At 42.6% G+C, this 23,494-nt stretch overlaps 1 protein-coding gene across 2 annotated transcripts; it reads left to right on the top strand.

Annotated features, from left to right (window-relative positions):
• Window positions 1-245: 245 nt before the first annotated feature.
• Window positions 246-23,109, top strand: RPRD1B (regulation of nuclear pre-mRNA domain containing 1B). Of its 2 annotated transcripts, none has more exons than XM_084296910.1 (7): window positions 246-520; window positions 1,635-1,764; window positions 2,834-2,967; window positions 9,467-9,573; window positions 11,322-11,448; window positions 12,423-12,598; window positions 20,664-23,109. In XM_084296910.1, the coding sequence occupies exons 1-7, from the start codon at window positions 370-372 to the stop codon at window positions 20,811-20,813; spliced, it is 975 nt and encodes a 324-aa protein (XP_084153036.1). In that variant the 5' UTR covers window positions 246-369; the 3' UTR covers window positions 20,814-23,109. The 2 variants fall into 2 exon arrangements, with proteins under 2 accessions (XP_084153036.1, XP_084153035.1); XM_084296909.1 differs by having other exon boundaries at window positions 9,461-9,573.
• The last annotated feature ends 385 nt before the right edge of the window (window positions 23,110-23,494 follow it).

Raw genomic sequence — 23,494 nt, 5'->3', positions numbered from 1 at the left:
CCGCTGCCGGAAGTGACGCGGGGCGGCCCCGGGCCCGCAGCGCCACAAAGCGCCCGAAGGGGCCTTGCGGGGCCATGGCCGCCAGAAAAGTCGCGGCCGCTCGCACTGCGCATGCGCTGCCTGTCACAGCGGGACGGAGGGGCCAGCCAGAGAGGCCGCGCATGCGCTGTGCTTCTCCCCCCCTTCCCTCGCGGCGCGCCGTAGCCCCGCGCCCTCCGACCCGCCGGGGAGGGGCCGCGCCGCCATCTTGTGGCGGCGCTGAGGGGCTCGGTGAGGCCGCGTCGCGCCCCCCGGGCCCAGCAGCCCCGCGCGGGGCCGGCCGCCACCGCCACCACCACCATCACCATCATCATCATCATCATCATCATCATGTCGTCCTTCTCCGAGTCGGCGCTGGAGAAGAAGCTGTCGGAGCTGAGCAACTCGCAGCAGAGCGTGCAGACGCTGTCGCTGTGGCTCATCCACCACCGCAAGCACGCCGGGCCCATCGTCTCCGTCTGGCACCGGGAGCTCCGCAAAGGTGGGCGGGGAGCGGGGCCGGGCCCGGCCGGGCAGCGCGAGGGGAACCGGGGCTGGGGCCGGGGCCTGCCTCGACGGATGCGCGGTGCCTTCGGGTAAAACAGCCCCGTGTTTGGGTGGCTGGTTTGCCTTTGGATCCAGCATTTTCTTTAAATTTTCGTTATTTAGCTACTGGAGAGCTCTGCTAACCAGGTCAGGGTTAAGCCAAGTAAACGCGGTCGGTGGGGAGCGGTCAGGGCTGGGGTGGTGGCGCCCAGGAGCACTCTGAGGCTCGCCCCGTGCCCCCCTCAGGGCTGGGGGCTCCCCGGGGGGGCTGTGACACGACCTCGGGCACCGCTCACTGCAGCCGGCAGCGTTAACCCCGTGTCTACAGCTGCTCACGGTGCTGTGGGAGGCTCAGGTCGGGCTCACTTCCATGCGTTTGTTAATTGGGGCCACTTCCATCAAGTGACTTTTTGAAAGGTCTCGGTGGGGCCTGCTGTGGAGTTAAGGGCTCTTATTTGCTCTCAGGTGTGCGTGTTCCTGGCCGTTGTGCGCTGGAGAAGGGTGTGAGAAGGGGGTCTGCCGAGGCTTCTGCCTGTGGGGAAATAGGGTCTGGTGGTGGGAAGGTGAGGGAAGTTAGGGAATGAGGAGAGGCGGGATGGTGGAGCTGCACGGCGCTGTCTGGAAAAAACACTCGAGTCTCTGCAATAGCGTTCTCATGCAATTTCATTTTGTTCTGAATTAAGCAATTCTATACCTTTCCCCCCCCCGCCCCCCCCGGAGCAAAGTAATAAAAAATGTCTGTTGTGTTGATTTGTTGGTAGGTTAGAACAGCTCATTTTAATCTTTATGTGCTTAAAGTTTAATTCTTGCAGTTTTCTTTGGAGTTGAGGTGTTGCATCCAAAAAGCGTTAAGCTCATCTTTATTTTATAAATATTTTAGGGAAAAAAGGCAGCAGAAGTTAAGAGATCAAGAGCTACTTGAAAACCTCTGACCTGCCATAGTAAAATGGAAATATTTTGACCTTTGTTTTTTAGGCTAAAACCTATAAGCAGCTTTGAAAATCATGTTAATGACTTCAGGTAAAAGTGAGAAGTAAAAGGAATCTTTTTTTTTTTTTTTTTTTCCGCAGCAAAATCGAGTAGGAAACTTACTTTCCTATATCTAGCAAATGATGTCATCCAGAACAGTAAGAGGAAGGGTCCCGAATTTACGAGGGAATTTGAATCTGTTCTTGTGGATGCTTTTTCTCACGTTGCCAGGTATGTGGTTGTGTTACGTATTTCTTCAGCTTTTCTCTCCAGAGGTTTGCATTCTTGTTACTCAAAGTTTAATGCAACTGCGTTCTTAAATATCAGGGGTGTTCTTAAATATCAGGGATGTTTAAACCTTGTCTCTAGTAGAGACGAGGTTCAGGCTGCTTTGCACCTAGGGCTGTGTGGCGGTAATATTTCTCTTTGGGGAAACTTGTAAAGCTGTGAGGCACTGATTGACATGCAGACATTCTTTGCATGCAGCTTCTGTGTGCTTTATTTTAATTGTTGCCAAAAGATCTATCAGCTCTGTGCATGGGTAGTGAAGCTGAAGGGTTGCATCTGTTTTTTGAAGCCCCTCAATGAATGAATGCCCTGTTGTTGGAAGCCTTTAAAGCAGAGCTGGTATTTTAGGTCACAGCATCCTCCTCAGTATTCGGGCTCGAGCATAGTTTCGTTTTTGTATGACTTGTTTTAATGGTTATCTGATCACTGGCCTCCTTGTTAGGGGAAGGAAGAATTTTATCCCTAAAAGGGAAGCAGGGACACAGCTAACCTGTCAAACGTCAGTTAAGATGTTCTCTAAATAGCATGATAATTCTTATTATCCCAACTAAACAACTTCACTGTTCTGTGTATTTAGTGGTACCCTGCTCTGGATGGCTGTCTGATGTTCGGTGTGCATTTAGGTGCCTAATGATCCAAACAACCTGCCTTTTAATTGGGGTGTTACGGACTGAAACAACTGTTTAAAGTTTAATACTCTGAATCGTAAACGTGCCAACTTGGAGATGTTTTACAACTCTTGCAGGCCTGAAAGATAGCAAATTTCTTCCTTTAAAACTTCTGCCCACACGCTGGGGAGGGAAGGTGAGGCACGTTCAGGCTGCCTTTGGTTCCAGTAAGGGGGAAACTGGTCACAAGTGTGTTTTACACAGTTTGTCTCGGACAATGAGAGAATCTCTCTCATACTGCAAACACTGCAGTGGAGGCAGATGCTAGCTTGGAAGATGCTCTCTTAAAAATACTCTGTATGTTTTTCAGCTGAACTATAATTACTTTTTAAATTTTTGAACAGAGAAGCAGATGAGGGCTGCAAAAAGCCCTTGGAACGATTGCTTAACATTTGGCAAGAAAGGAGTGTGTATGGCAGCGAGTTCATACAACAACTGAAGCTTTCTATGGAAGACTCCAATAGCCCCCAAACTAAAGGTAAACATGTACTGTTTTTGTTGAGTATTTTACTGTTTATTTTATTTTTATTTTTTCTTTAATTGGTATATGCTTTACTGAAAGACTAGCAGTGAGGTATTAAGCTCTGGGCCACTGTAGTTGAGTTACTGGCAGAGCTGGTCATGGAGATCCTTCAGGATTGTCTGAGAGAAGCCTGGTTTTGTCAGGCTCGTTGTTCCAGCTTGCAGGTGTGTTGGCTGGTGACTGGCAGCAAGCTTAACAGCAGGTAACTTCTGCCTCTGCACGTGTACAAGCGTATGACAGACAGAATACGCCAGGGCTGTCTTTTGATGTGAAAAGAAGTAGGTAGGTTGTGCAGAACTGTTGTGTCTACCCTGAGAGTTAATGTTCTGTTCTAAGTGTCTGAGAGTAGTCAGCGGGGTTATTATACTGGCTTATTCAATATTGTTAGTGCTTTCATTCTTATATTAATTTTTAATTTCACATAGTTTTATTAAAAAGCCCTTGCTGAATTATAATAAAATACTGAAAGCTGGAATATATGCCCAGAAGCTTGTCAGGTCTCTTTTTTTCTTTTACGAGCTGAAGTCATTTGGAGGAAATGTAATATTTTTTCATCATTTAACATCGTTAGAACATTGTGGTTATACCCTTATTATTCAGGTTCTCATATCTGTCTCCTGCAATGCAAACTTCTTGTGGTTACTATACTTTCATACTTCTGTAGCACTGACGATATTTAATGGGTAGTACCCTAAGGACAAGCAGGGAGCAGCAGCGTGATGCCTAAACTGTGGAAGGTGAGGGTCATTAAAAGCTAAGTGTTCTGGTCAAGAGAGTATTTGTCTACTCTGCAGCTAAAGGTGGTGTCAGTGTCTTCACATTAGCCAGAATCAGGCTGTTGCTTTGACCAAATTCTGCTCAGCTCCATGTAGGGTACTGTACTTAGTGAGACAGTTATTGGTGAAGTACTCCTAGGCTGTTCTTGGTGAAAACGAGCAAGATAAGTGTGAGCCTTTTGCTGAGGTTGGTAATAATGCAGCCTTAGATGTATGTCTCCATATTCAGTCTGCAGTTGTGTTTTTTTTTTGTTTTTTTTTAGCATGTTTCTTGAGGCAAAATTACTGAATAGGTGCTTTAGCAGCTTACAACACAGATCTGCCAACTTAATGTAATTTAAGTGTTGCATTCAGAAAGCGTTGCCTCCTTCTCACGTGCTGGGAGGACTGGCTGACCCGACTGAAGGGGTTGTCCCTTTGGTGTCAGGGCAGCGGGGCTGTCCCGGTGGTGGGAGAGGGGCAGCGTGTTCTGGAGGGCTGGGACGTGCCTGGGCTGTGAGTGAGGTAGGTCAGGTTGTGTCTTTTGCTGTTGTCTGAGTGCAGTGCATAAGACAGCTGGTTGTTGTGGAAGGACAGAGCTCAGGTTCCAGAATTCTTTTTAAACTGATTGTGAGGGTTTGAAACCCTTGATTTATTAAGGTACCTAGGTAAATTGCACTTTTTTTATTTAAATAACATGATATGTGTCCAAGAAGCACAGCTGCGACCGCCAGGTGAGTTGGCAATGAGCTGCTGCTCAGTGTCATCGGCTGCTGGGCTGATGGCATCAGTCAGCCCTGCGCTGTTAGCTTCAGAACTTAAAGCTGTTTATGCAAAATCAGGCTCACACCGAGTGTAACGGAACTTTCGGGAAAACAATGAAAATGCATAACTGCTTTGTGCACACTTAGACTTGGCAAGGATCTTAGGTTTTTGTCTGGGTAATTGGAGACATTAATGTGCTGTGTTCTACTTGAGAGACCAGCTCAGGCTTCTCAGCAGTGTGAATATTGCAGTCTTCTTGTCAATTCATTGTTTAAAAAAAACAAACCTTCAAATTTTTTTCTTAATTTAAAATCTCGGGGTTCCCCTGACTTTTTCTTTGCTTTGACTGACATGTTTTCAAGTTAGCTTCATAATCGTAAGATCTATTTTCATAAGAGATTTTTATGGCTTTCTAAGATGAACTGGTTTTTGTTTGGTGGTCAGCTGCCTGTGTTGCAAAAGGCTTTGTGGTTACTCTATTCTGTTTTCAAACAGGCGAACGTGAGTGAGATGGACAATAATGTCTTGTTTTACAGACATAATGTGTGTCATAAAAGTGGAAAATGGTGGTGTACCACTCCTCCAAAACCCTTCTCACTTTGTCTTTTTATGTTTGTCCAAGGAGATGTCGCTTAGAAATATGGAGCATTAGTAATTTTAGATCGGTGCAAGGCTATGCTGTTAAAATTTTGAAGCATCTTAAGAGTATCTGGTGTTATGAGGGAGCATTCTCTTCTCCAGCCTAACACATGGCAGCAAGCATGTGCAGCTAGTTCTGTGGTTTTGTTTCATGCTGCAGTGTCTTACGTGACTGGGTCACCAGCTGCTGCTTTCGGACGAGGATGGCTCTGCTTTGCTTCCAGAGCACCAGTTACACTTGGGGTTATAACTTGCCAAACTAAAGCAGAGTCCTGAATCAGTGAGGAAAGACATCCTTAACGCTTGTTGGTGCATGTTTCCATGGTGCAACCCACTGCTTGCTTGAGGAGTAGCAGATAAATGTGTGTCTGGTGTCAGTTGGAGGCACTTGCTGGATACCTGCCGCAGAACAGAATTGTTTTAATGAATGATGAAGCTGGCCGTTAAGAGAGGTGGAGAGCTGAGAGTATTGGCTCTTTCTAATCGTTTTATTCCCCAGTTTTTAATTTTTCATTGGTACAGCTTACTGCCATTCTGCAGTCCTTCAGGTTACTTAAGGAAATGTGCATAGACATGGAGACGAACTTTCTGAATATTGATATCTTGTTTTCAATTGAGCGTGTTCATCAAGCTTGAATTTGCTTTCTCATCAATCTTATTTTTCTTGGAATGTTTCCTTTTTACAAGGAGTAGGGAAGAGAAGAACCCGTTTATCTTAAAGCATGGGAAAGCTAGGCCTCTAGAGGTTTGATGCAAAATCCTTTAGGTAATATCTATATAGCTGATGTTTTCTTGTCATTGTAATAGGCAATGAAGGAAGTCCTTGAATGTGCTCTGTTGTAGGAGTGCCACCGTGTAACACAGAACTGCACTGCTACCCATCGGGGATGTCTGCGCTTGTATCGCAAATTCAGGCATAGGAAGTAAGAGCCATGCTAAAATGTGGAGAGGAACATCAGAGGGGGGCCAGCAGTGATGTTTGCAAGGAAAAAAAAAAAGGGTTAAAATAGTTGGAAGGTCTTACAGGTTTGCCTGTTGTAGGAACAGCGTATCTGATGTAGTGGGGTCACTGCGTTTGCCTGTAGACGATTTTCTGCTCATGCAGCTTGCCACATAGCTCTATGCATCACTGTCAGAAAAGTCACACGGTGTAACTGAGGCGGATAAGTCATGTAAATTAAGGGCTGCTTGACTTTTTTTTAGATAAAAAATCTGAACCCCTTGTGTAGTTCCCTCCAGTGAAATGCACAGCTTGCATCAGGAGTTCCTTACAGGTGGTTTGGCTGCTTCTTGAATGAGGAAATGAGCTTAACCGAGTGCTCATGAGTAAAGACAATGTGTTCCTTTCATATTACCTTGAGATTAAAAAAAGTCCAAACAAACGTAATATTAATGTTTTTATTAGAACAAAGTTTCAACTTCCTAGTTCTCCTTTTGAATACGTGTACACAGATTGCACAGTCAGTTCCTCTTTACCGTGAATTTGATCCTGCAGTCAAATCAAAGCAGCTTCTTTACAACTAAAAGTAGTGGCAAGAAATGAAAGCGCGGTGAAGACCCTAGGTGGGAAGATCTCCCCCTTTGCAGCTTACAGGAAAACTCACTTTGTCACTAAAGTATTTGACACTATAAGCTTTCTCAAGCCACCAGATACAGTTTGAAGACTGAAAAATGAGTTGGTGGAGAAATTCCCGTACGATTCTCTCTGGATGCTCCTGACACCACAGCAGCAACAAGATCAACAAATACCTGGCATTGCACTGCAGAGCTGTTATGTCAGCACTTGTCAGTTACTGTGGAGAAAAAAAGGTGCTTCACTCTTTGAAGGCTTTTAGGGAGCAGTTCAGTTTCTCAGCTGTGAAGAAGACCCCAAAGGAAGCAGGAGAGCTGACTTCCACTCCGGTAGTGGCTTCTTTATCTTCTTTGTGTCAGGAGTGTTCTCTTGATTTTCCTGGAAGAAGCTGTCCGTCTTCTCCAAGGGTGTTTTGATTGTTTCAGAAGCTGTTATATACCACTGAATTCTGATCAGTTTTAGATGCTCTTAATGTTTCTTTCCTCTTCTCTTGCTGGATTTGACAGGCTCTTTCAGATGTGTAGCAGCAGTTAAATTACTTCTGGCTCGTAGACTTTTGACTGCCACCCAGGCAGGGTATGTTAGAGCAGGATGCCGGTGTAAATTATATTTCAGTGGTGCCTTTCTGTCATGTGCACTTGAGTTTGAAAGTAGAATTTTTTTTTTCCCCTATTTTTATGAGATAGAGATGGTGTTCGCAGGATTCTTCAGTGAGGTCTTCTGCTGCCCATGTTTACCAGTGCCAGGGATGACACAGTCCACGTCAGCCTCATTTGACTCGTGCCCCAGAGCTGCCTGCTCGCTCTGTGCTCCTTGTTCCTCTGGCTGCCGAGTCCCTTGGCTGCCCTTAGCATGCTTGGGGCCAGGCTGCTTTTTGGGCACTCTGGCTGCTGGCGCACAGGAGTGCAGGTGCTCGTGCACCTCCCTTCTGCTGCAAGGCCTTTCCAATCCCACTCATTGGATCTCATTGAGACGGGGAATTCAGCAGACTGCCTGATCCTCTGTTAGTCATAAGTGAGCATCAAGTTGTGTCTCGTGGTAGGACAGCTGGCAGCACAGCAGGAACAGTTCTTCAGCAATTTGAATCCCAATTCTCATTCATGTTTTCTCTTCTGTGCTCTCTGTGGTCATGCGTTCCTATATTGGTTATCGTGTGTTTATCTTCTGTTGGTTAATTACTCTGTGCTAAGTGCGTACAAGTGCACTTATCAGTGTGTGTAAGTACTGATGGCACATGGCACTGGCTTGTGGAACTTCATGCGCTCTGTTTGCCCATTTTGCTGTCTGCACATCTTCTGTCCAGCTCTGTACCTCTGTCCAATGGCTATTTCTCTTGTTAATCCGATGTCCTGCTTCTTGGCCACGTTACGAAGCACTCCTCATCAGCTGTGTGCATGCAGTAGGTAGACTGTTGGTTTTCCTAGCCTAGGCAGCTTTGCTCTAGTGTATGTAGTGTATGTTAAAATTATTTTGGTTGAAGATAACTGTTTTCTGTGGTTCTTTGCCTTCCAATGAGTTAATATGTTCTCTGATGGATGCATTTATATTTGTCTCATGAAGGTCATTCACCATTTTCACATGTGAGCAGGATTTCCTTTGACTTTCCCTCCGTTAAAATAATGTTTTTCAGATGTGTCCCAACTGACAAGGCACACAAAATTTGGCATTAAAGACACCTTTCTATGCTTCCTTATTATCTAGGCAGACTGATTTTGTGTCGAATTAAGCGATCTTGGATTTTCCTGTGGTTCAAAGTGTATACAGATTGTTCAGTTTGTTTCTCTTTAACTCCACGATTATCCTGGTGAGATCTGATTCCATTCGAGAGATGTTCTCAGGACTCTGTCCTCAGCTTTTTTTTTTTTTTTTTTTTTTTTTTCCAATTTATCCCAACTCTTACGAATTGTGGTGGCAAGTCTGGAGAATGGTTTGTCTTCTGCAGGCTCTGTAACTGGATCAAGGGCAGTGTTAAGACTTCTGACTCATTAAATGAACTGTCTTCTCTTTCAAGCTAAGATATGGTATACCAGGGTTCATTCATACTTTGTCTTGCTTTATGGAATTTATTTCTGAAGTGTTAGAGGTTGCCTTGGAGATTGGTTCATGCTCAGCCCATAATTGCTGTTGCTGTCACACCATGCTACAGAGCTTTAGTTTGACAAAGCTCTTCTGAAGTCTGTTTTGATGGAAGAGCAAAAGGGTGAATAACCAGCAGCTATTCAGTTGATTGTGGGACTACAGTGAGCATATGCTTGGTGCAAAAAACAACCTGAAATTCTTCTGTCCATATGTATCCTAGGTCCTTGCTTCATTTCTACTGGTAGAAAATCCTTTCCTTCATGGTTGGTATTAACCAGGGAATCCGAGCAGCGTTGAAGGCCTGCCATTTACTGACAAGCTAGGGCATTTCCTTGGCTTCCCTACTTCCACTGTAGAAGACAGAAAGCTGTGTACAGTGCATGCTGATACGAAGACTGTATCCTTGTAGTTAGAGTGCATGCATGCTAAGAGATACCTGTGTGGGCAAAATCAGCCTCTTCTTGCTGTTTTTTATTTGATTATTGGGAGTATGATGCCAATGTTAGAGTCCATCTGTGGTCATCTTTCACTTTAGAGAAGCCTTACCATCAGAGCACCTGGTACACTTTGTTGGAAGCAGAGATGGTTGTGGTGGGCAGATCTGGTATCCAAATGAGTTGCTTATGTGTGTCTTCAGTTGCAGAGGAGAAGAAGTCTTTAAAGCGGACTTTCCAGCAAATACAAGAGGAGGAAGATGACGATTACCCTGGGAGCTACTCACCCCAAGACCCTAGTGCTGGGCCACTGCTGGTATGTGGGATGGGTGGAGAGTGGGAGTTCTGAAAGCCACCTCCTGTGTGGTACCACCACAAGGTGGAGCTGCCAACAAGTAAAATGTTTAATGGAGAAGTTCAGTTGGGGGTTGAGGCACCAGTGTGACATGGAACAGTTTCTTTTTTCATGTTGAAACTGCCAATTCTGAGTGATTTCATGTAGTCCAAGCTAAGGTCTGAATATTGCTACCGGTAAAGAATCTCAAAGGACTGCTAGAAGAACAAACTATATTTTTAATTATTTCTAAGTTCCGAGTGTAATCTCCCAAAGCCGTAACACAGAATGTTATTTTTTGGGAGGGTGGGGTGGGTGGGTAGGACATATCTCTCCAGGTGTGTATTAGAAAGCTCAACCCTTGATAGATTTTTATGGAGGTTGGTTATGAAAATCAGTTTTGAAGACTTTTTTGAGGCTGAGTGGTGTGGAAATAATAGGAGTGAGAGGATCATTCTGACCATTTAAGGCTGCAAAATGAACATACGTTAAATCATTGTCTATTTGAGAAGGATGCAAAAAATTACACAATGCATCTGGTAGACTGTAAACTTTGAAAAATAAAAATAAATCATGGTTGTCAAAGAAATGAGTGAGTTTTTTGTTGTTTTTTACCTCCAGATGCATTACAGCTTATGGTTTCTTTCGATGATAAACATTGTATTTGTTACCGTTGGAAAGCATTAGTAGTTTGCAAATTAGTAGCAACTATGAGGCAATGGGCCCTAATGTTCAGATAAAACTAAGACTCCTGTAAATATTTATTTGATTTTTTTTCAGTGTTTTTATTAGTTTTTCAAACTAACTACTGAAATGCTGTTTAAACGACAGTGTTGCTTACAGGGCAAGCATTCCAAATACAAAAACCTTGTGTTAAACGAAGAAATGGAGTGCTTTTTATTTCTGCTTATGGAGTCTCCCCTCACAAATCCAGAGCGTAGAGGAAATGTGTTGGGTCAGGGGAGGTGCTCTTAATGCTGTCCTCATCCATGTTCTTCTAAACTAGGATCTTTTTTGAGTGTATTCATTTAAGCTGATAATGCATTAAAACGTTTGAGAACTGAAATTGAGGGGATACAGTGGAGTGTAGTTTAATTGTAGCGTGCTTCCAATGACCCAGCTCTGCTAAAAGAGGATAGTGATGTCTCTGCAAAAGCAGGGCAGTATGAAGTGTGCTTTAACAGCAATGTGTTTCATCGTAGCTGTAGTTCTGGTTGGTAACCAGTTACGAAATTCTAAAACTTGTAGCAGTAGACATTTGACACAGTTTTACTTGGACTGTTACAGAGCTGTTTTTTTCCAAGTTGTAATGCACCTGTGGGAATTAACAACAGGGTGCATTTCTGCAAAAAGATGACTGGCTAACAGAAAAAGTCCCCATTTTATGCTACACGAAAATCAGGTGGTTGTGCCTCAGACTGGCCTGATGGTGTAGTGTACTTCTAGGCTTTGTCTCGAATGGTCTCTTCAATAGAATGAGAGGTTTTTCACTGCAGGTTCTTGAAAAAGGTGGTCCTACTCCAATTATGCATAAGTCACCAAACACTAGAATATTGTAAACTAAGTGAATATCCTCTGTGTAAGGAAGCACCTGTTGAAAAGACACTTGCAAAAAAATATTCTGAAAATGGTTGGTTTTAAAAGTAGGTGACTTCACGTGGAGTGGCTGCATCCACAGGAAATGGCAGAGCAGTTAACCTGGTTTTAATGTTAGCTAACTTGCCTTGTAGACTGAGGATTTGATCAAAGCCCTACAAGACTTGGAAAATGCAGCATCAGGAGACGCAACAGTGCGGCAAAAAATTGCTTCCCTGCCTCAGGAAGTTCAAGACGTTTCGTTACTGGAGAAAATTACAGGTATGAAACTGGAAGAGAAATGGGTCCAAAGAATAACCATAAGACAATCCTTGATTTCTAAAGAACTACAGTATACAGGGAGAAAACTTCTGCTTTTATGTCCTTGCTTTGTAGTTCTTGGCTAATTAAAGGATATTGATTTTACTTCATAGGATTTTAAATTAAGCTTATCTACGTTTTTTTTCCTGCATGTACCAAGATTTTTGTGCTCAGATAATGTCAACAGCATTTTGCAAGAATGTAAGGGAAATATGGCCAGAGTTCTCAAATGGATGTGTTTGATTTTGAACACCTTGACTGTTAAATATTCTTGAGAGTTATCAGGCTATCCTAGTGCACACATACTCGTTGATTGGTACAGAAAAGGAAACTCACTACTCCCATAAGTCTTTATTTAGTCAGTCTTTATTTAAACTGAGTTTTGCAATTTTGTTTGAAAAGTAATCTTGAACTGATTTGACTTTTATTCCTAGAAGTAGTTTAATTCAGAACGCATTATAATGTGTCACTTTTTTAAAGTCCTTTATATTATAATCTTACTGTGTCCAACTGTGAAGAGTGGTGTGCAATTCATATGTTTGCTTGTATTGATTCATTCTGAGTTATTCAGAGAAAAGGGGAATTAGGATGTGCATACCATCTGATTTAATTTCCAGAAGTACAGTCTGAAGTGTTTAATTAACCTGGTTATAGAGAATAACTTCATAGCTTTTCCCCACCCCATATCATTGACATCTCTGTAAGAAAAAGACACACCTGATTGCGTCAGTGTCTGAAACCCCCCATTCTTGAGTTTCTGGTCCTGCCCATTTCCTTTATATCCCCTGTGATTAGAACTCTTATTTTCCTATCAAGCCAGAAGTGTATTTGAATGCAATGTTAATGCACGCGTTGTTGGTGAATTGTGGCCTTTCTTCCAAAGATAGAAGGTTTTAAACTTTGTCCTCTAAATTACCAAACACTTTTTCATGTAGACAAAGAGGCAGCCGAACGTCTTTCGAAGACTGTGGATGAAGCATGCCTGTTGCTAGCGGAGTACAATGGCCGGCTGGCGGCAGAGCTGGAGGACCGGCGCCAGCTGGCACGCATGCTGATCGAGTACACGCAGAATCAGAAGGATGTGTTGACAGAGAAGGAGAAGAAACTAGAAGTGAGTACTGATGAAACCAGCGCCGGCAAGCCGATTGTCTCACCAAATACTCCCAGTTGACTCCAAATGCATGTGTGTATCTAAAAGACGATAACTGTAGGTGTTATGTTTCCATTTGGAGTAAAACTGGGAGGAAAGTGGTGTAAAAGCTTTGAAGAAAACGTTGGTTCTGATGTTCACACTATTAATGTTTTACTACACATCGACTTTGGAAGGCCCAGAACTTTAAAAACCTATCAAGAAAAATAGGCTCATTTAACGATGCTTTTCTTTCAGATCTACTAATTTTTTAATGAAATCCCCATTTCCAAATGAAACCCCCATTCCCAAGAAGCCAAGATCTTTGCCGTAATCAGCTGTTTCTTTGGTTGGTGTGTTGTTTTTTTTTTCCTTATGACTGCATGCTCTTCATCTGCCTTCCTAGCCTCTACTTGATAAAAGCAATGCAGTTTAAGCAAGCTCTCCCAGCCTTTAACAGACACTTTTACCTACAGCTTCGATGGTAGAATATAAATTGGGCTGATACCAAAGGATGATGACTTGCATTTCCTGCCATAGCTCCCTTGAGTAAAGAGGGCATGAAACTAAAAATGGGACTAAAAATGGCTGGAGCTGACCATCAGCTACAAGCCCTAGAGTGAGCGTGCACAGGCTGCAGCTGACAGACATTTATCTGAACGCTCTTTCTCAGAGGAAGTTCTTTCAGCACTGCGCCCTGGGACTAGTATGGAAGTTTAATTAATGATTTTGGTTGTATGTCACTCTGCCATCTGTTAAACTGCCCCTTGGCGACACATTAAGGGCTTCCTCTACACTGTCGGCTGCTGATTATTATGAACAGCTGTTGCTGGGTGGGACATGAGTTGCTGTAGAGGACAAAGTCTTCTGGAAGGAGACTCTGTGTAGCAATTGCAAGTTCTGTTTACTGTCATGACAAACCTAATTCTCCAACAGCTAGGCAACATTGTTCCGAGGTAAACTTCATTTTGAATGTATTCTTTGTCATGTGTGGTTATACTGGAGTTTCTGAATGTCTTCTGACTGTGAACATTGCTTTTCCAGAGCAACATTTTTTCCAAATCAGCCAAACAAGTGCTGATGCTGTATTCAGAATTAGAGTTGATGGTTAATAATTCTGTTAGCTTGGTTAGCTTGAATTTCTCTGACTGTAGCATCTGTCTTATGATTGAGACATTAAAAGGCACTTTCAGACACGGATGAGAAAGGTGCTGTAAAAACATACTTTTTGGCACAGATTCACTGAATACTAATGGAAATCTTGGGTCAGTTTCCTTTCCTTGCTGAAAGGAGGACACCTGGCTAATAGAAACTTTTTTAATTTTTATATACATAAATGAAAATGTGATACGTAGTGCTGTTTATTTTTTAAAGGCTAATGGCAACCTAATGCACAGCAATGTTTTCAAAAGTCCTAAACAATCCATCTATACATTTGAGTCGGCTTGGTACAACATTAAACTCCCTAGTGCACAACCTGAAACTGTTGGTTTTTGTTTGTTTTTGAAAACGTGCTGTTGGTAAGTTGGTACTGTTGTTACTTGAAAACTGTAACTCTGGCAGAGGCAGAAATGGAATCCTGAAAATTTAGCAGTTCCCTGAGCAAGCTGCTTTGTTGATAGGAATAACCCTGTGTGTGCTAACGGGACGGGTTGCTTGTACCCTTCTGAGTAAAAACATTAAAAAATGTTGGAAACTAAAGAATGATTTTATTGAATCGTTAAGATAGTCTGTCATTCTGCTGAAACAAGGTGGTCTTAGTACTGTAGAAGTCTAAAATCATTTGCAGGAAATGCAACTCCGGTATTTATTCAGCATGAAGGCACAACTCATATTCATGTCAAATCTCACACCTTAGCTGAGGGATATTGCCTGAGTAAAGCACTCCGTTGTTCTTGAGTGGAGGAGGGTTAATAAATAATGGGAAGTGTTGGTTACCGATGGGGCAGGCCGTATCTACTTATCAGTTTTGTTTGATGTTCTCATGGAAATGCAATTGATAAGGGCCTGGATTTTTCTTCGTAGCGCTAATAAGAATTTTAATAGAGGTATCAAAATTCTTGCAGCAATTAGGGAGTGTATTAAAACCCCAAACATTTTTTTAATGAAATAATTTTAAACATTCTAATTTTAAATATCTTCCTACTGAGTGGCTTGCTCTCTCAAGATATCTCCCTGAATCTTTGGTGCTATCGACTTCAAGTTTTGCCTCTTGTGAAGTGAGTTTCCTAACTCTCAAACAAGACAGCACTTCCAGATAGAAGGCTATCCAAATCTAGTCAGGGCTGCTAGTCGGGGAATGGGGGGTTCTGGTGTTAATGTGACTCAGGGTTTTATTTTAAGATATGTAAATGCCTGATTCAAAAATCACTGCGGATATTGCTGCATTTTATTTGCATGCACAGGGAAGTCTTTCACTGTGATAGTAAAGAAAGTAGGTAATCGTTATCTGTTGAAAAGCAGCTTTTGCTGTATAAAGAGCTACAGTTGTTCACTAATCCTGTTAATGCTATCCCTCACGAAACACAGCGAATTCTCAAAGCATATGCATAAACTCAGTGTGTTTATGCCTACTGAGCTAGTGCTGAAAATACTGTGTGATGCCAAAACCCTGGGAGGCAGCGCTCTTGTCATCGGTTGTAGCAAAGCTGACTATCAGAGGACAGTATGCTGAGAAAAGTGGTCTTGGACAATGAATTACTCTGCAGCATAGATGAAGACTGCCGTGAGTAAGGGTTGAAACAGCATAGCACTGAAACGCTGGTTGTTTGAAGGGAGAAATCTAACACAGAGCCTGGAGGTCATAACTTATGTACGAACTCTGCGTCTGCGATAGCAATTTCCAGGGTGTGGTTGAAAACTTGAAAGTGTAATAATTAGGGTTGCTTTATTGAAAAAAAGATTGTGGTGATTTGATTGGAGAATAAGGGGAAAATGAAGCTGGTCTGTTCTTTGTAAATGCATGGCAGACAAATAGAAAAAATCCAGGGAATCAGTTTGTGTAAGAGCTGAAATGTGGGGGAGATCTGAGAGCACTCCCATGATGCTGTACCAAATGACTGGAATTAAGTCAGCTAAATAGGTGGGACTAGAAGAATCAAGTGAAAGTAGTGCTAGAACATGGCAAATCCTGGAAGCCTGGTGGTTGGTTGAAATAACTGCTGACAACAGAAAGTTCAGAGTAGGTGAAGGTGGGCATTTCAGTCTTATGGGGAGAAGAAGAAAAGGGGAGAGGAGCATGTGCTTTCAGGACAGGTCAGGTCATTTTGCTTTGGCCTGCAGCCAGTGGTGCTGAGGTTTTTTTTCTGCAGGCCTTCCATATGTCTTCTGTTTGTAAAAAGATGACGTGAGGAACATGCTGTGGTGTATATGGGGGCGTATGCATGTATACATACAAATATAAATACAAAAGAACAGTGTAACATCATGTATGTAAAATCCAGGCTAGAGGAATATTTTTGATAGTTCACTGCACCAGAAAAATTGTGACTTAAAATCTTGCTTAGAGCTGTGGGTGTTCTTATTTTTGGGCTTTCCTTAACGTTCATGGTTCTGAGGCATCTTTGAGGTGTTTGAGCCGTGCCCACATGAATTTCCAAATCCTCTTTGCTAATGCATCTCGAAGGGTGAAGTACCTCAGCGGTCTCCGGGTTCTCTGGACTACCCTGCACAACATGCTTTCTTGAACTATATTTTAGTTCTGCAGGTTAACATGCAATTTGTTGTTGTATTGCTTCCAGTGCTTAGGTTTTTGTTGCATGTCACTGTTGCCATGTCTTTGTTTCCTTGCAGACAAGAATTCTGGCCCGTGGCGGATTAATTCCAGTGGTCTATGCAGGGAACAAATGTCAAAGTTTTCGTTTTTTGCCCAGGAAACAAGTGGCAGCGTCTGGCACCCGTGCGAGGAGCAGGAGGTGGCTGTGGGAGCCAGGCGGCAGCGAGGTCTCCTGCTCTGCACCCTGCTGGGGCAAGAGGGCTGTGCAGAGGAACACCCAGACAGTGGTGTGCTGCAGTTCGTGGGACTGCACTGCCTGATTAAGGTGGTGAGGAGTGAGTCAGGGTATAGCTGTACTCCCAGCTGTGAGCCTCAGTCATGCCTGTGGGCGTGGGGTGAGGAGGAAGGCGGTTTCCTAGCATCCAAACTCTGCCTGAGGACCTTGGGCTCTGGATCAGACCTCAGAAGTGTCTCATCTTTCACTTCTGTGCAGTTGGGTTTGGATAGAAATAAGCAAGTTTGTGGGTAATTCATGTTTTGTTTCCTGTTCTCTTCTCTTGATTTTTGTGTAAATGCTTGTCAGCTGCCTTCTTTTGACTGAGACTGCTCCTGCCCCTAGGATTGTAGGGTTTCCTTACAAGGCAAAATGGTGTCTCCTCTCTTTGCAGACAAGCCCTTTAAAACTTGCATTCTGTGAGGTTTGGTTGGTTATAACTGACGTGGAGAATGCTGTTTTTTTTTTCCTGTCATGTTGACATCAGCCAGTTTTATAGTGTTCTAGTGAGGTGGCTTTTCAATGAAACGCTTCCATCAGGTTCATTCAGGGGTGTTTAATTCTGATTTTGTTTGTTTCAAGGACTGAGCATCTAATTCACTTGGACAGTGGGTATGTAGAATCCAGCAGACTGAGAGGGAACGTTGATTAGTGAAGGCATTCATGTGGCACAGTGCCAGTTTTTCTGTATCAAAGTCCTGCTTACAGCAAAGATCTCATTATTTTGCCTAAAAAAGGCAAATAGCATCCAAATACCATTAATCTTAATAAAAGCCTACTATGCAGCAAGGCAATTAGCTAGACTCACGGAGGACAAACCAAGACCTCAGAAAGCAGTGATTTCTTCTAAGTGCACTTCATTTTTGGGTGGTGTTTCTAGGCTAGGTGGACTTCATGCAGAAATCTGCAAAATCTGCAGTGTGCAGTTTCAAAGCCTGTCACGTAAGGCAGTTAATGACAAACTTGCTTCCAGAGTCTGTGTTGCAGAATTGGCCACAGCTTGGGTTGTGGAAAAAGAAAAGCCCCTGAGCCTGAAAGGAGGTTGCGTGTCCCTGATCCTTACGTGTGCTCCTGAAGATGACAAATGGCAAATCCAGATGAGCGTGCCTTGCTGTGCCTGCGCAGGTAACAGGATCCAGGGTGACACCTTGCTGGTAGCATTGCTTCCATGTCACAGAGGGACCTCAGTGGGCAGCAGCCCGGCAGCTGTGGCTGTGTCTGGGCTCTGTCTCTCACACCCTGCCTTCAGCTCGCTGTCTTGTGCCCGTTCTGTGCCCCCCGGGGGCTTCAGCTCCGCCAGCAGCCCCTGGCCCAGTGGTGCTGCCCAGCCTCTCCTTTGCCGCCCCGTGGTTGTCAGCACGTTTCAGCACCAGAGCAGGTGGAAAGTGTTAAGCACAAAGGAGACAGCTCCCCACCACAGTCTGCGTTGTGTATCAGATCTGTCCAGCAACCGTTCATCTCTTCTAGGAAATCTTGGTTCCTGGATTACTCCCTTAGAACATTGTTTCCATTCCTGAATATAGTGACCTTTTTCTGAGCCAGTGTTTAATGTATTGGAGGCTGGTGCTACTTTGTTGTGAGTTTGTTTTTTTTTTCTTGAAAGGATTTAGGCCTTCCTGCTTTAACCAAAACTTTTGTGTAGGCTAGTTAACGCCTTCATTAACCAACTAGTAAGGCAGAATTGCTTAGAATTGCACAGATGTGGTTTTCACGGTGACTTGAATTTTTTGTCATCATATGTACAAAAGACTGTTCAAAGTAAGAAGGTATTTCTGGTAGGACATAAGTTTGAAATAGGCCGTTGAAGGATATTCTTATTTGGGGCTGGCTGGGAATTTACAGCATGCATTTACATAGCTGTTCCAGGTGCGTTCTGAGTTGTTGCAATCAGTTTTGCTTCTCACTATTCTAGTTCAAAGTAATGAAACAAAGAGAATGTAAACTCATTGCTTGTAACCCTGCAGGATCTGCTCGCTTTGATATTTGGGAGAAGGTGAAGAGAATTTCCATCACTGAGAAGGTTAGAAAGATTGGATTAAAGTTGTAAACCCTTCAGAAAGACATTTTGATTAAATGTGCACCCAGTTTTATTTGATCTTCAAAGATGAAATTCTGTTCTCTGGTAAACTGTCTTCTCTTTGCCAGATAACTAAGAAATAAAGTATGTTAATGCTACAACTGGCTTTATGGAAACATTTTATGTACTTTTTTTCTTAGTTTCATTGTTTATTGCATTCTGGGGATGCCCCCTGCCAAATGACATGCCTAATTAAGTAAAAGGTGGTGCATTTGAGAAGAAATGATGTAATACTGTTTTTATAATGATTTAAACAGCTGGTTTTGTGATTCCAAACACATAACTCAAAATAGTTCAGAACGTTGAAAATGATACAAATATCAATCTTTAATTGAGATTCTATATTAGATAACTTGAGTACATGTTTGCCTGTTCTTAAACTGCCTTTAAACATAATTTAACAAGGTAACATACTTTCTTTCATTTTCAGGGTCCAAACTCTTCCTCTGTCTTCTCATTATGAAGCACAGATCCCTGTTACCTGGCTTCTTTTAGATTGTAGAGGCTTCTGAGAATGGGTAGAAATGTCATAGAACCATAGAATTATCTGGAGTTGGAACAGGCCCCCCAGGATCACCAGGTCCCACTCCTGGCTCTGCACAGGACCACCCAAACCCAGACCCCGTGTCTGAGCGCTGTCCCAACACTCCCTGAACTCCAGCAGCTCGGTGCTGTGACCTGGGGAGCTTGTTCAGTGCCCGACCACCTCCGGGTGCAGAACCTTCCCCTAACACCCTCCTGACCCTCCCCTGCCGCAGTTCCATGCTGTTCCCTCGGGTCCTGTCGCTCTCTGACAGCTTTGTCTTTGTCCCGGGGTGCCACTCCTGCAGCTCGCTGCCCGATGGAGCCCCAAATCCCTTTCCATGGGGCTGCTCTCCAGCCTCTTGTTCCCCAGTGTGAGCATAGACCCAGGGCTGTCCCGTCCCAGGTGCAGAATCCACCACCTGCTCTGGTTGAACTTCTGCAGCCGGTGATTGCCGGCATTCTGATCTGTCAAGATCTCTCTGCAAGGCCTCTCTACTCTCAAGGGAGTCAACAGCTCCTCATTTAGCATCATCTGCAAACTTGCTTAGTGTGCATTTGGGTCCTGTGTCCAGATTGTTTATAAAAACTGTGAGGAGAACTGGATGTAAAACGGGAGTTTGAGTGTTCAATCCAAATGTCATTTGTGGGGAAAAAAATACTTGCAAGTTTCGTTAGGGGTCTTTAACTTACTGCTTTTCTCTCTTTGTAGTAGAATTCTGAAAACTTTGGCGAGTGAATTTTGCTTGGTTTTAACCTAGTGTGCATGTACCTTTCTCTGATCTACGTTTAGTGATCACACACTTCTTTATTTCTGTGTTTGCTAACGTGCCAGCCTAATGCTAGAGCCGTTGTGGGTGCTAACGTGAGTCTTCTGTCTGATGGCAAGAAGAGGAGACCGTATTTCACAACAAACATTTGTTTTAGATTTAATGACTGAAAAGGGAATATCTGGTTATCTGAATATTCAGAATTCCTCAAGTTGGAGGGGGGAGCATTTCAGCAAAATAGTAATACCTCTGGTATTCCTCATCCTGCTGCCTTCGTCAGTGGGATGTATCTGAACAGCGGTGTGTCAGTGTTCCTCCGTTGGCTGTGGGCAAAAGTCAGTTGTCAGGGAAGAACATAAGAATAGAGCAGCTATATAGTGACAGTTTTAACAAATATTGTACCAGGCTCCAGTGGGTGCAAATTTTTGAGCCTTTGCATGCTTTCTGTTGAAGTAACACATCGAGAATAAGGGTTGTGGGATGCCAAAGCTTGTGGACCTCCCACTGATACCAGGTTATGAATTTGGGTGCAGATGCCAGGTGTGCCATGCCAGCAGTGGCTCAGAGGAAGCCAGTACCTTGCTACTTTTTCTCAGAATTCTCACCTAGAAAATAATCTTAGCTTAGCTAAAAGCACTGTAAATTAACTTGTTTTTAATTTTTGGTCTCTTCTCTCTTCTTTTCCTTAGGAATATAAACAGAAGCTTGCTCGGGTAACCCAGGTCCGCAAGGAGCTGAAGTCCCACATCCAGAGCCTTCCAGATCTGTCACTGCTGCCCAATGTCACAGGAGGTCTGGCACCTCTGCCATCTGCTGGTGACCTGTTTTCAACAGACTAGAACAAATGATGTCCCCCAGTTTCCATTATTACCAGCAAAAGTAAGAAGACTGGTGTTGGCTTGAAATCCAGTCTTCCAAGATCTACCGTAGGAAGGAACTTGCAGACCCTGCTTTGAACCTCTTGGCTGCTCATGCTCACACTCTCTCTGTGTACACTGGCTCACACTGAGGGGAGGATGAAGAGTGAGCTGTTGTGAGCTCTGAAGGGAGTGGGGATAGTCCATATAATAGGCAAACTTTTTTTTCATATTTTTTCCATACTCTTTAGTTTGTTTGCTCTTAGCACTTGTTACCCCCACAAAAGTCATGGGAATCATGTACGTATATATCTGGAAAGTTTTCAAAGAAATGTTGACCATATAACATTTTCCTCTGTAAAAGTATTGTATTATTTCTGAATGTCTTGTCTGTTTTAGTTGGGTTTCTGAACCTCATATCTGAAAGCAGTAGAGTGGCTAGTGGGCTTCATAGGGGTGCGTGTGTGTGTGTATGCAGGTACTGTACCATGTCAGTGAAAGATGAAGGCGTCTACTGAACAATAGCACAAATATTTTTCCTTAAATCTACAGTTCCTCATACTGTTTTAGGCCTGACATAAAAGATAGTTCCTATTTGGCATGAACATAAATTGAAACTCACCACAGGCAATAAAAATAAACAGCTTTTCTTTGTGAATTAGAGAGCTCCGTAATTTATACTCTGCTGAGCAATGCAGAACTGGATATTACCTAAACAAGAGTGGAAGTAAATTTTGTTCTCGCTACCTTAGATTTATACCACATTTTTCTTCTTCATTATACAAACGTAAATGGTCACAGAAGCTCTGGTTTACCTGAGAGCTTGGAATGGTGGACTGCAACTGGTGCTATCCCAGTGCCAAGCACTGTCTGCTCTCTGTAGCTTTAGTGATTTTATTTGATGAGCAGAAGTTAAATGTGTTATAAATATTTATATAGAAGACAGACCCACATGTATGCACATACCCTGCATGCACATGTGCCATGTCCATGCATGTAGATATTAGGATGTACTTAATTTTGTGTCACAGATTATTGTGAGTTGATTTTAATATTAGGGGGAAAAGAAAATTAAAAATACTCTTAATTCCATTAATTTGCTAGCTAATGTTTTAGCTGCCGTGGGTGTAGTTAAATTTCGGTTTGTGTGTTAGGTCTATCAAGCTGGATTCTGATCACTGAAAAGCATTCCAATTTGGATAACAATTCTGCTTAAATTTATCTGTCACTCTAAAACACCTTAAGTTTCTGGAAACACTTGATCTGACAACACAGGCTCCGTAACACAGAGGCTGAAATTAGTCAAAGTGATGTGCTGTGCTTGTGCCTCCCTATAGTCTTAAGCTGCTGTTCTCAAAGACATGAGAGGAAACCTACAGAAATGCAAATCTTGTTCTGTGTTCGCATTAATTTATTTTACAGGGTATTCAGTAGGCTATTCAGCATTCAGTTAAAGCAAATAATACATTTTTGATCATTTAATTGTTAAAAAGCTCGTGTGCTTTTTCTTACTGACACTTCACTGTCTTTTTTTTTTTTTTTTTTTTTTTTTTTTAAAGAAACTTCTTGCATCCTTACTGCCCAGCCAAGAAATGTGCTTTTCTTTTTAGTTTACAGGAAATTTTCTAGTGGTAAAACTATTTTTTTCCATGAATTGGTTTGATCGTACAACCATTTATGGTCCAAACGATATTTAGATAAAGCACTGTACATTCTTTTTGCTTTTGCAAAAAACCACCCTTCCCCCCCCCCAATCAAACCCAAACAAAAAGATTAATTTCTGTCCTGTATCAATTCATGGAGTTACCCTGAGGTGGTTTTAACCAGTTATTGTTTTGACTATGGATTGAATATGTATCCATAAGACAGAAAAAAAAAAGCTGTTATAAAAAATGTGGACGTGTTGACATCTCATGCTGTTGTTCTGGGCAGATCTCGTGTGAGAAAGTTGTATGTCTTTTTTCTTTTTTAATTGAAATGTTTTGATTTTTTTTTTCCAAATATATGTGTGTGTTTTATTTTGCTTAATTTAAAAGAAGTCTCATGGTTTTTAATTTTATTTGTTTTACTTTTGGGGCAAAGGGCCTCTGGTGAAGTGGGTTAACATTCTCTCAAGGTTAAAACAGATTTCCCTGAGGTGCGTCCTTTTTTAACAAAAGATTAAATCTGTATATTAATTGATTTAGGAATTTAGACATATAGGCTGCTATTTGTGACAGCAGTATATTCTGAAATGTCTCATAGATATATATTTTTGAATAAAGAGGGTGTCGTTGAATAGTAGTGGTTTTACTTTTTTATTCACGATACAGGTGTTGCTCTGGCACACTGGGTTTTGCTCTTTTTTTTTGTTTTTTTAACAATAAAGAGGGTAGTGACTGCTGAACAGACCTTATTAATATTTGTAGCTGTAGATTATTGTTTAAGTTTGTCAAATGAGTAGTTGCATTTTCTAACAGCGTATAAACCAAATCAATGTACAACTTCCTCAGGTCATTTCTGCAACAAAAATAAAATGTTCCCCTGGACTAACCTCAGATGTGAGGGGCACAAGATATAGAAGACTAGTTTCTTGTGTTTGCTTTTTTTTTTTTTTTTTTTGTAAATTAATTTAGGTTGTATGGAGGACAAGTAAATAATTAGTCTTGAAATGGTCAAACGGA

The sequence above is a fragment of the Netta rufina genome (assembly GCF_964035555.1).
Source record: "Netta rufina genome assembly, chromosome: 16".
In the NCBI taxonomy this organism is placed as follows: domain Eukaryota; kingdom Metazoa; phylum Chordata; class Aves; order Anseriformes; family Anatidae; genus Netta; species Netta rufina.
Note: the sequence above shows the minus strand (reverse complement) of the source record. Positions and strands in the feature narration are given on the sequence as shown.

Bases quoted from the DNA above. Each gene is read 5' to 3' on its own strand.
- RPRD1B (XM_084296909.1), top strand. From the start codon at position 370: ATGTCGTCCTTCTCCGAGTCGGCGCTGGAGAAGAAGCTGTCGGAGCTG. The intron at 1,765-2,833 runs GTATGTGGTTGT...ATTTTTGAACAG, and splicing joins GCTTTTTCTCACGTTGCCAG to AGAAGCAGATGAGGGCTGCA. The intron at 2,968-9,460 runs GTAAACATGTAC...GTGTGTCTTCAG, and splicing joins CAATAGCCCCCAAACTAAAG to TTGCAGAGGAGAAGAAGTCT.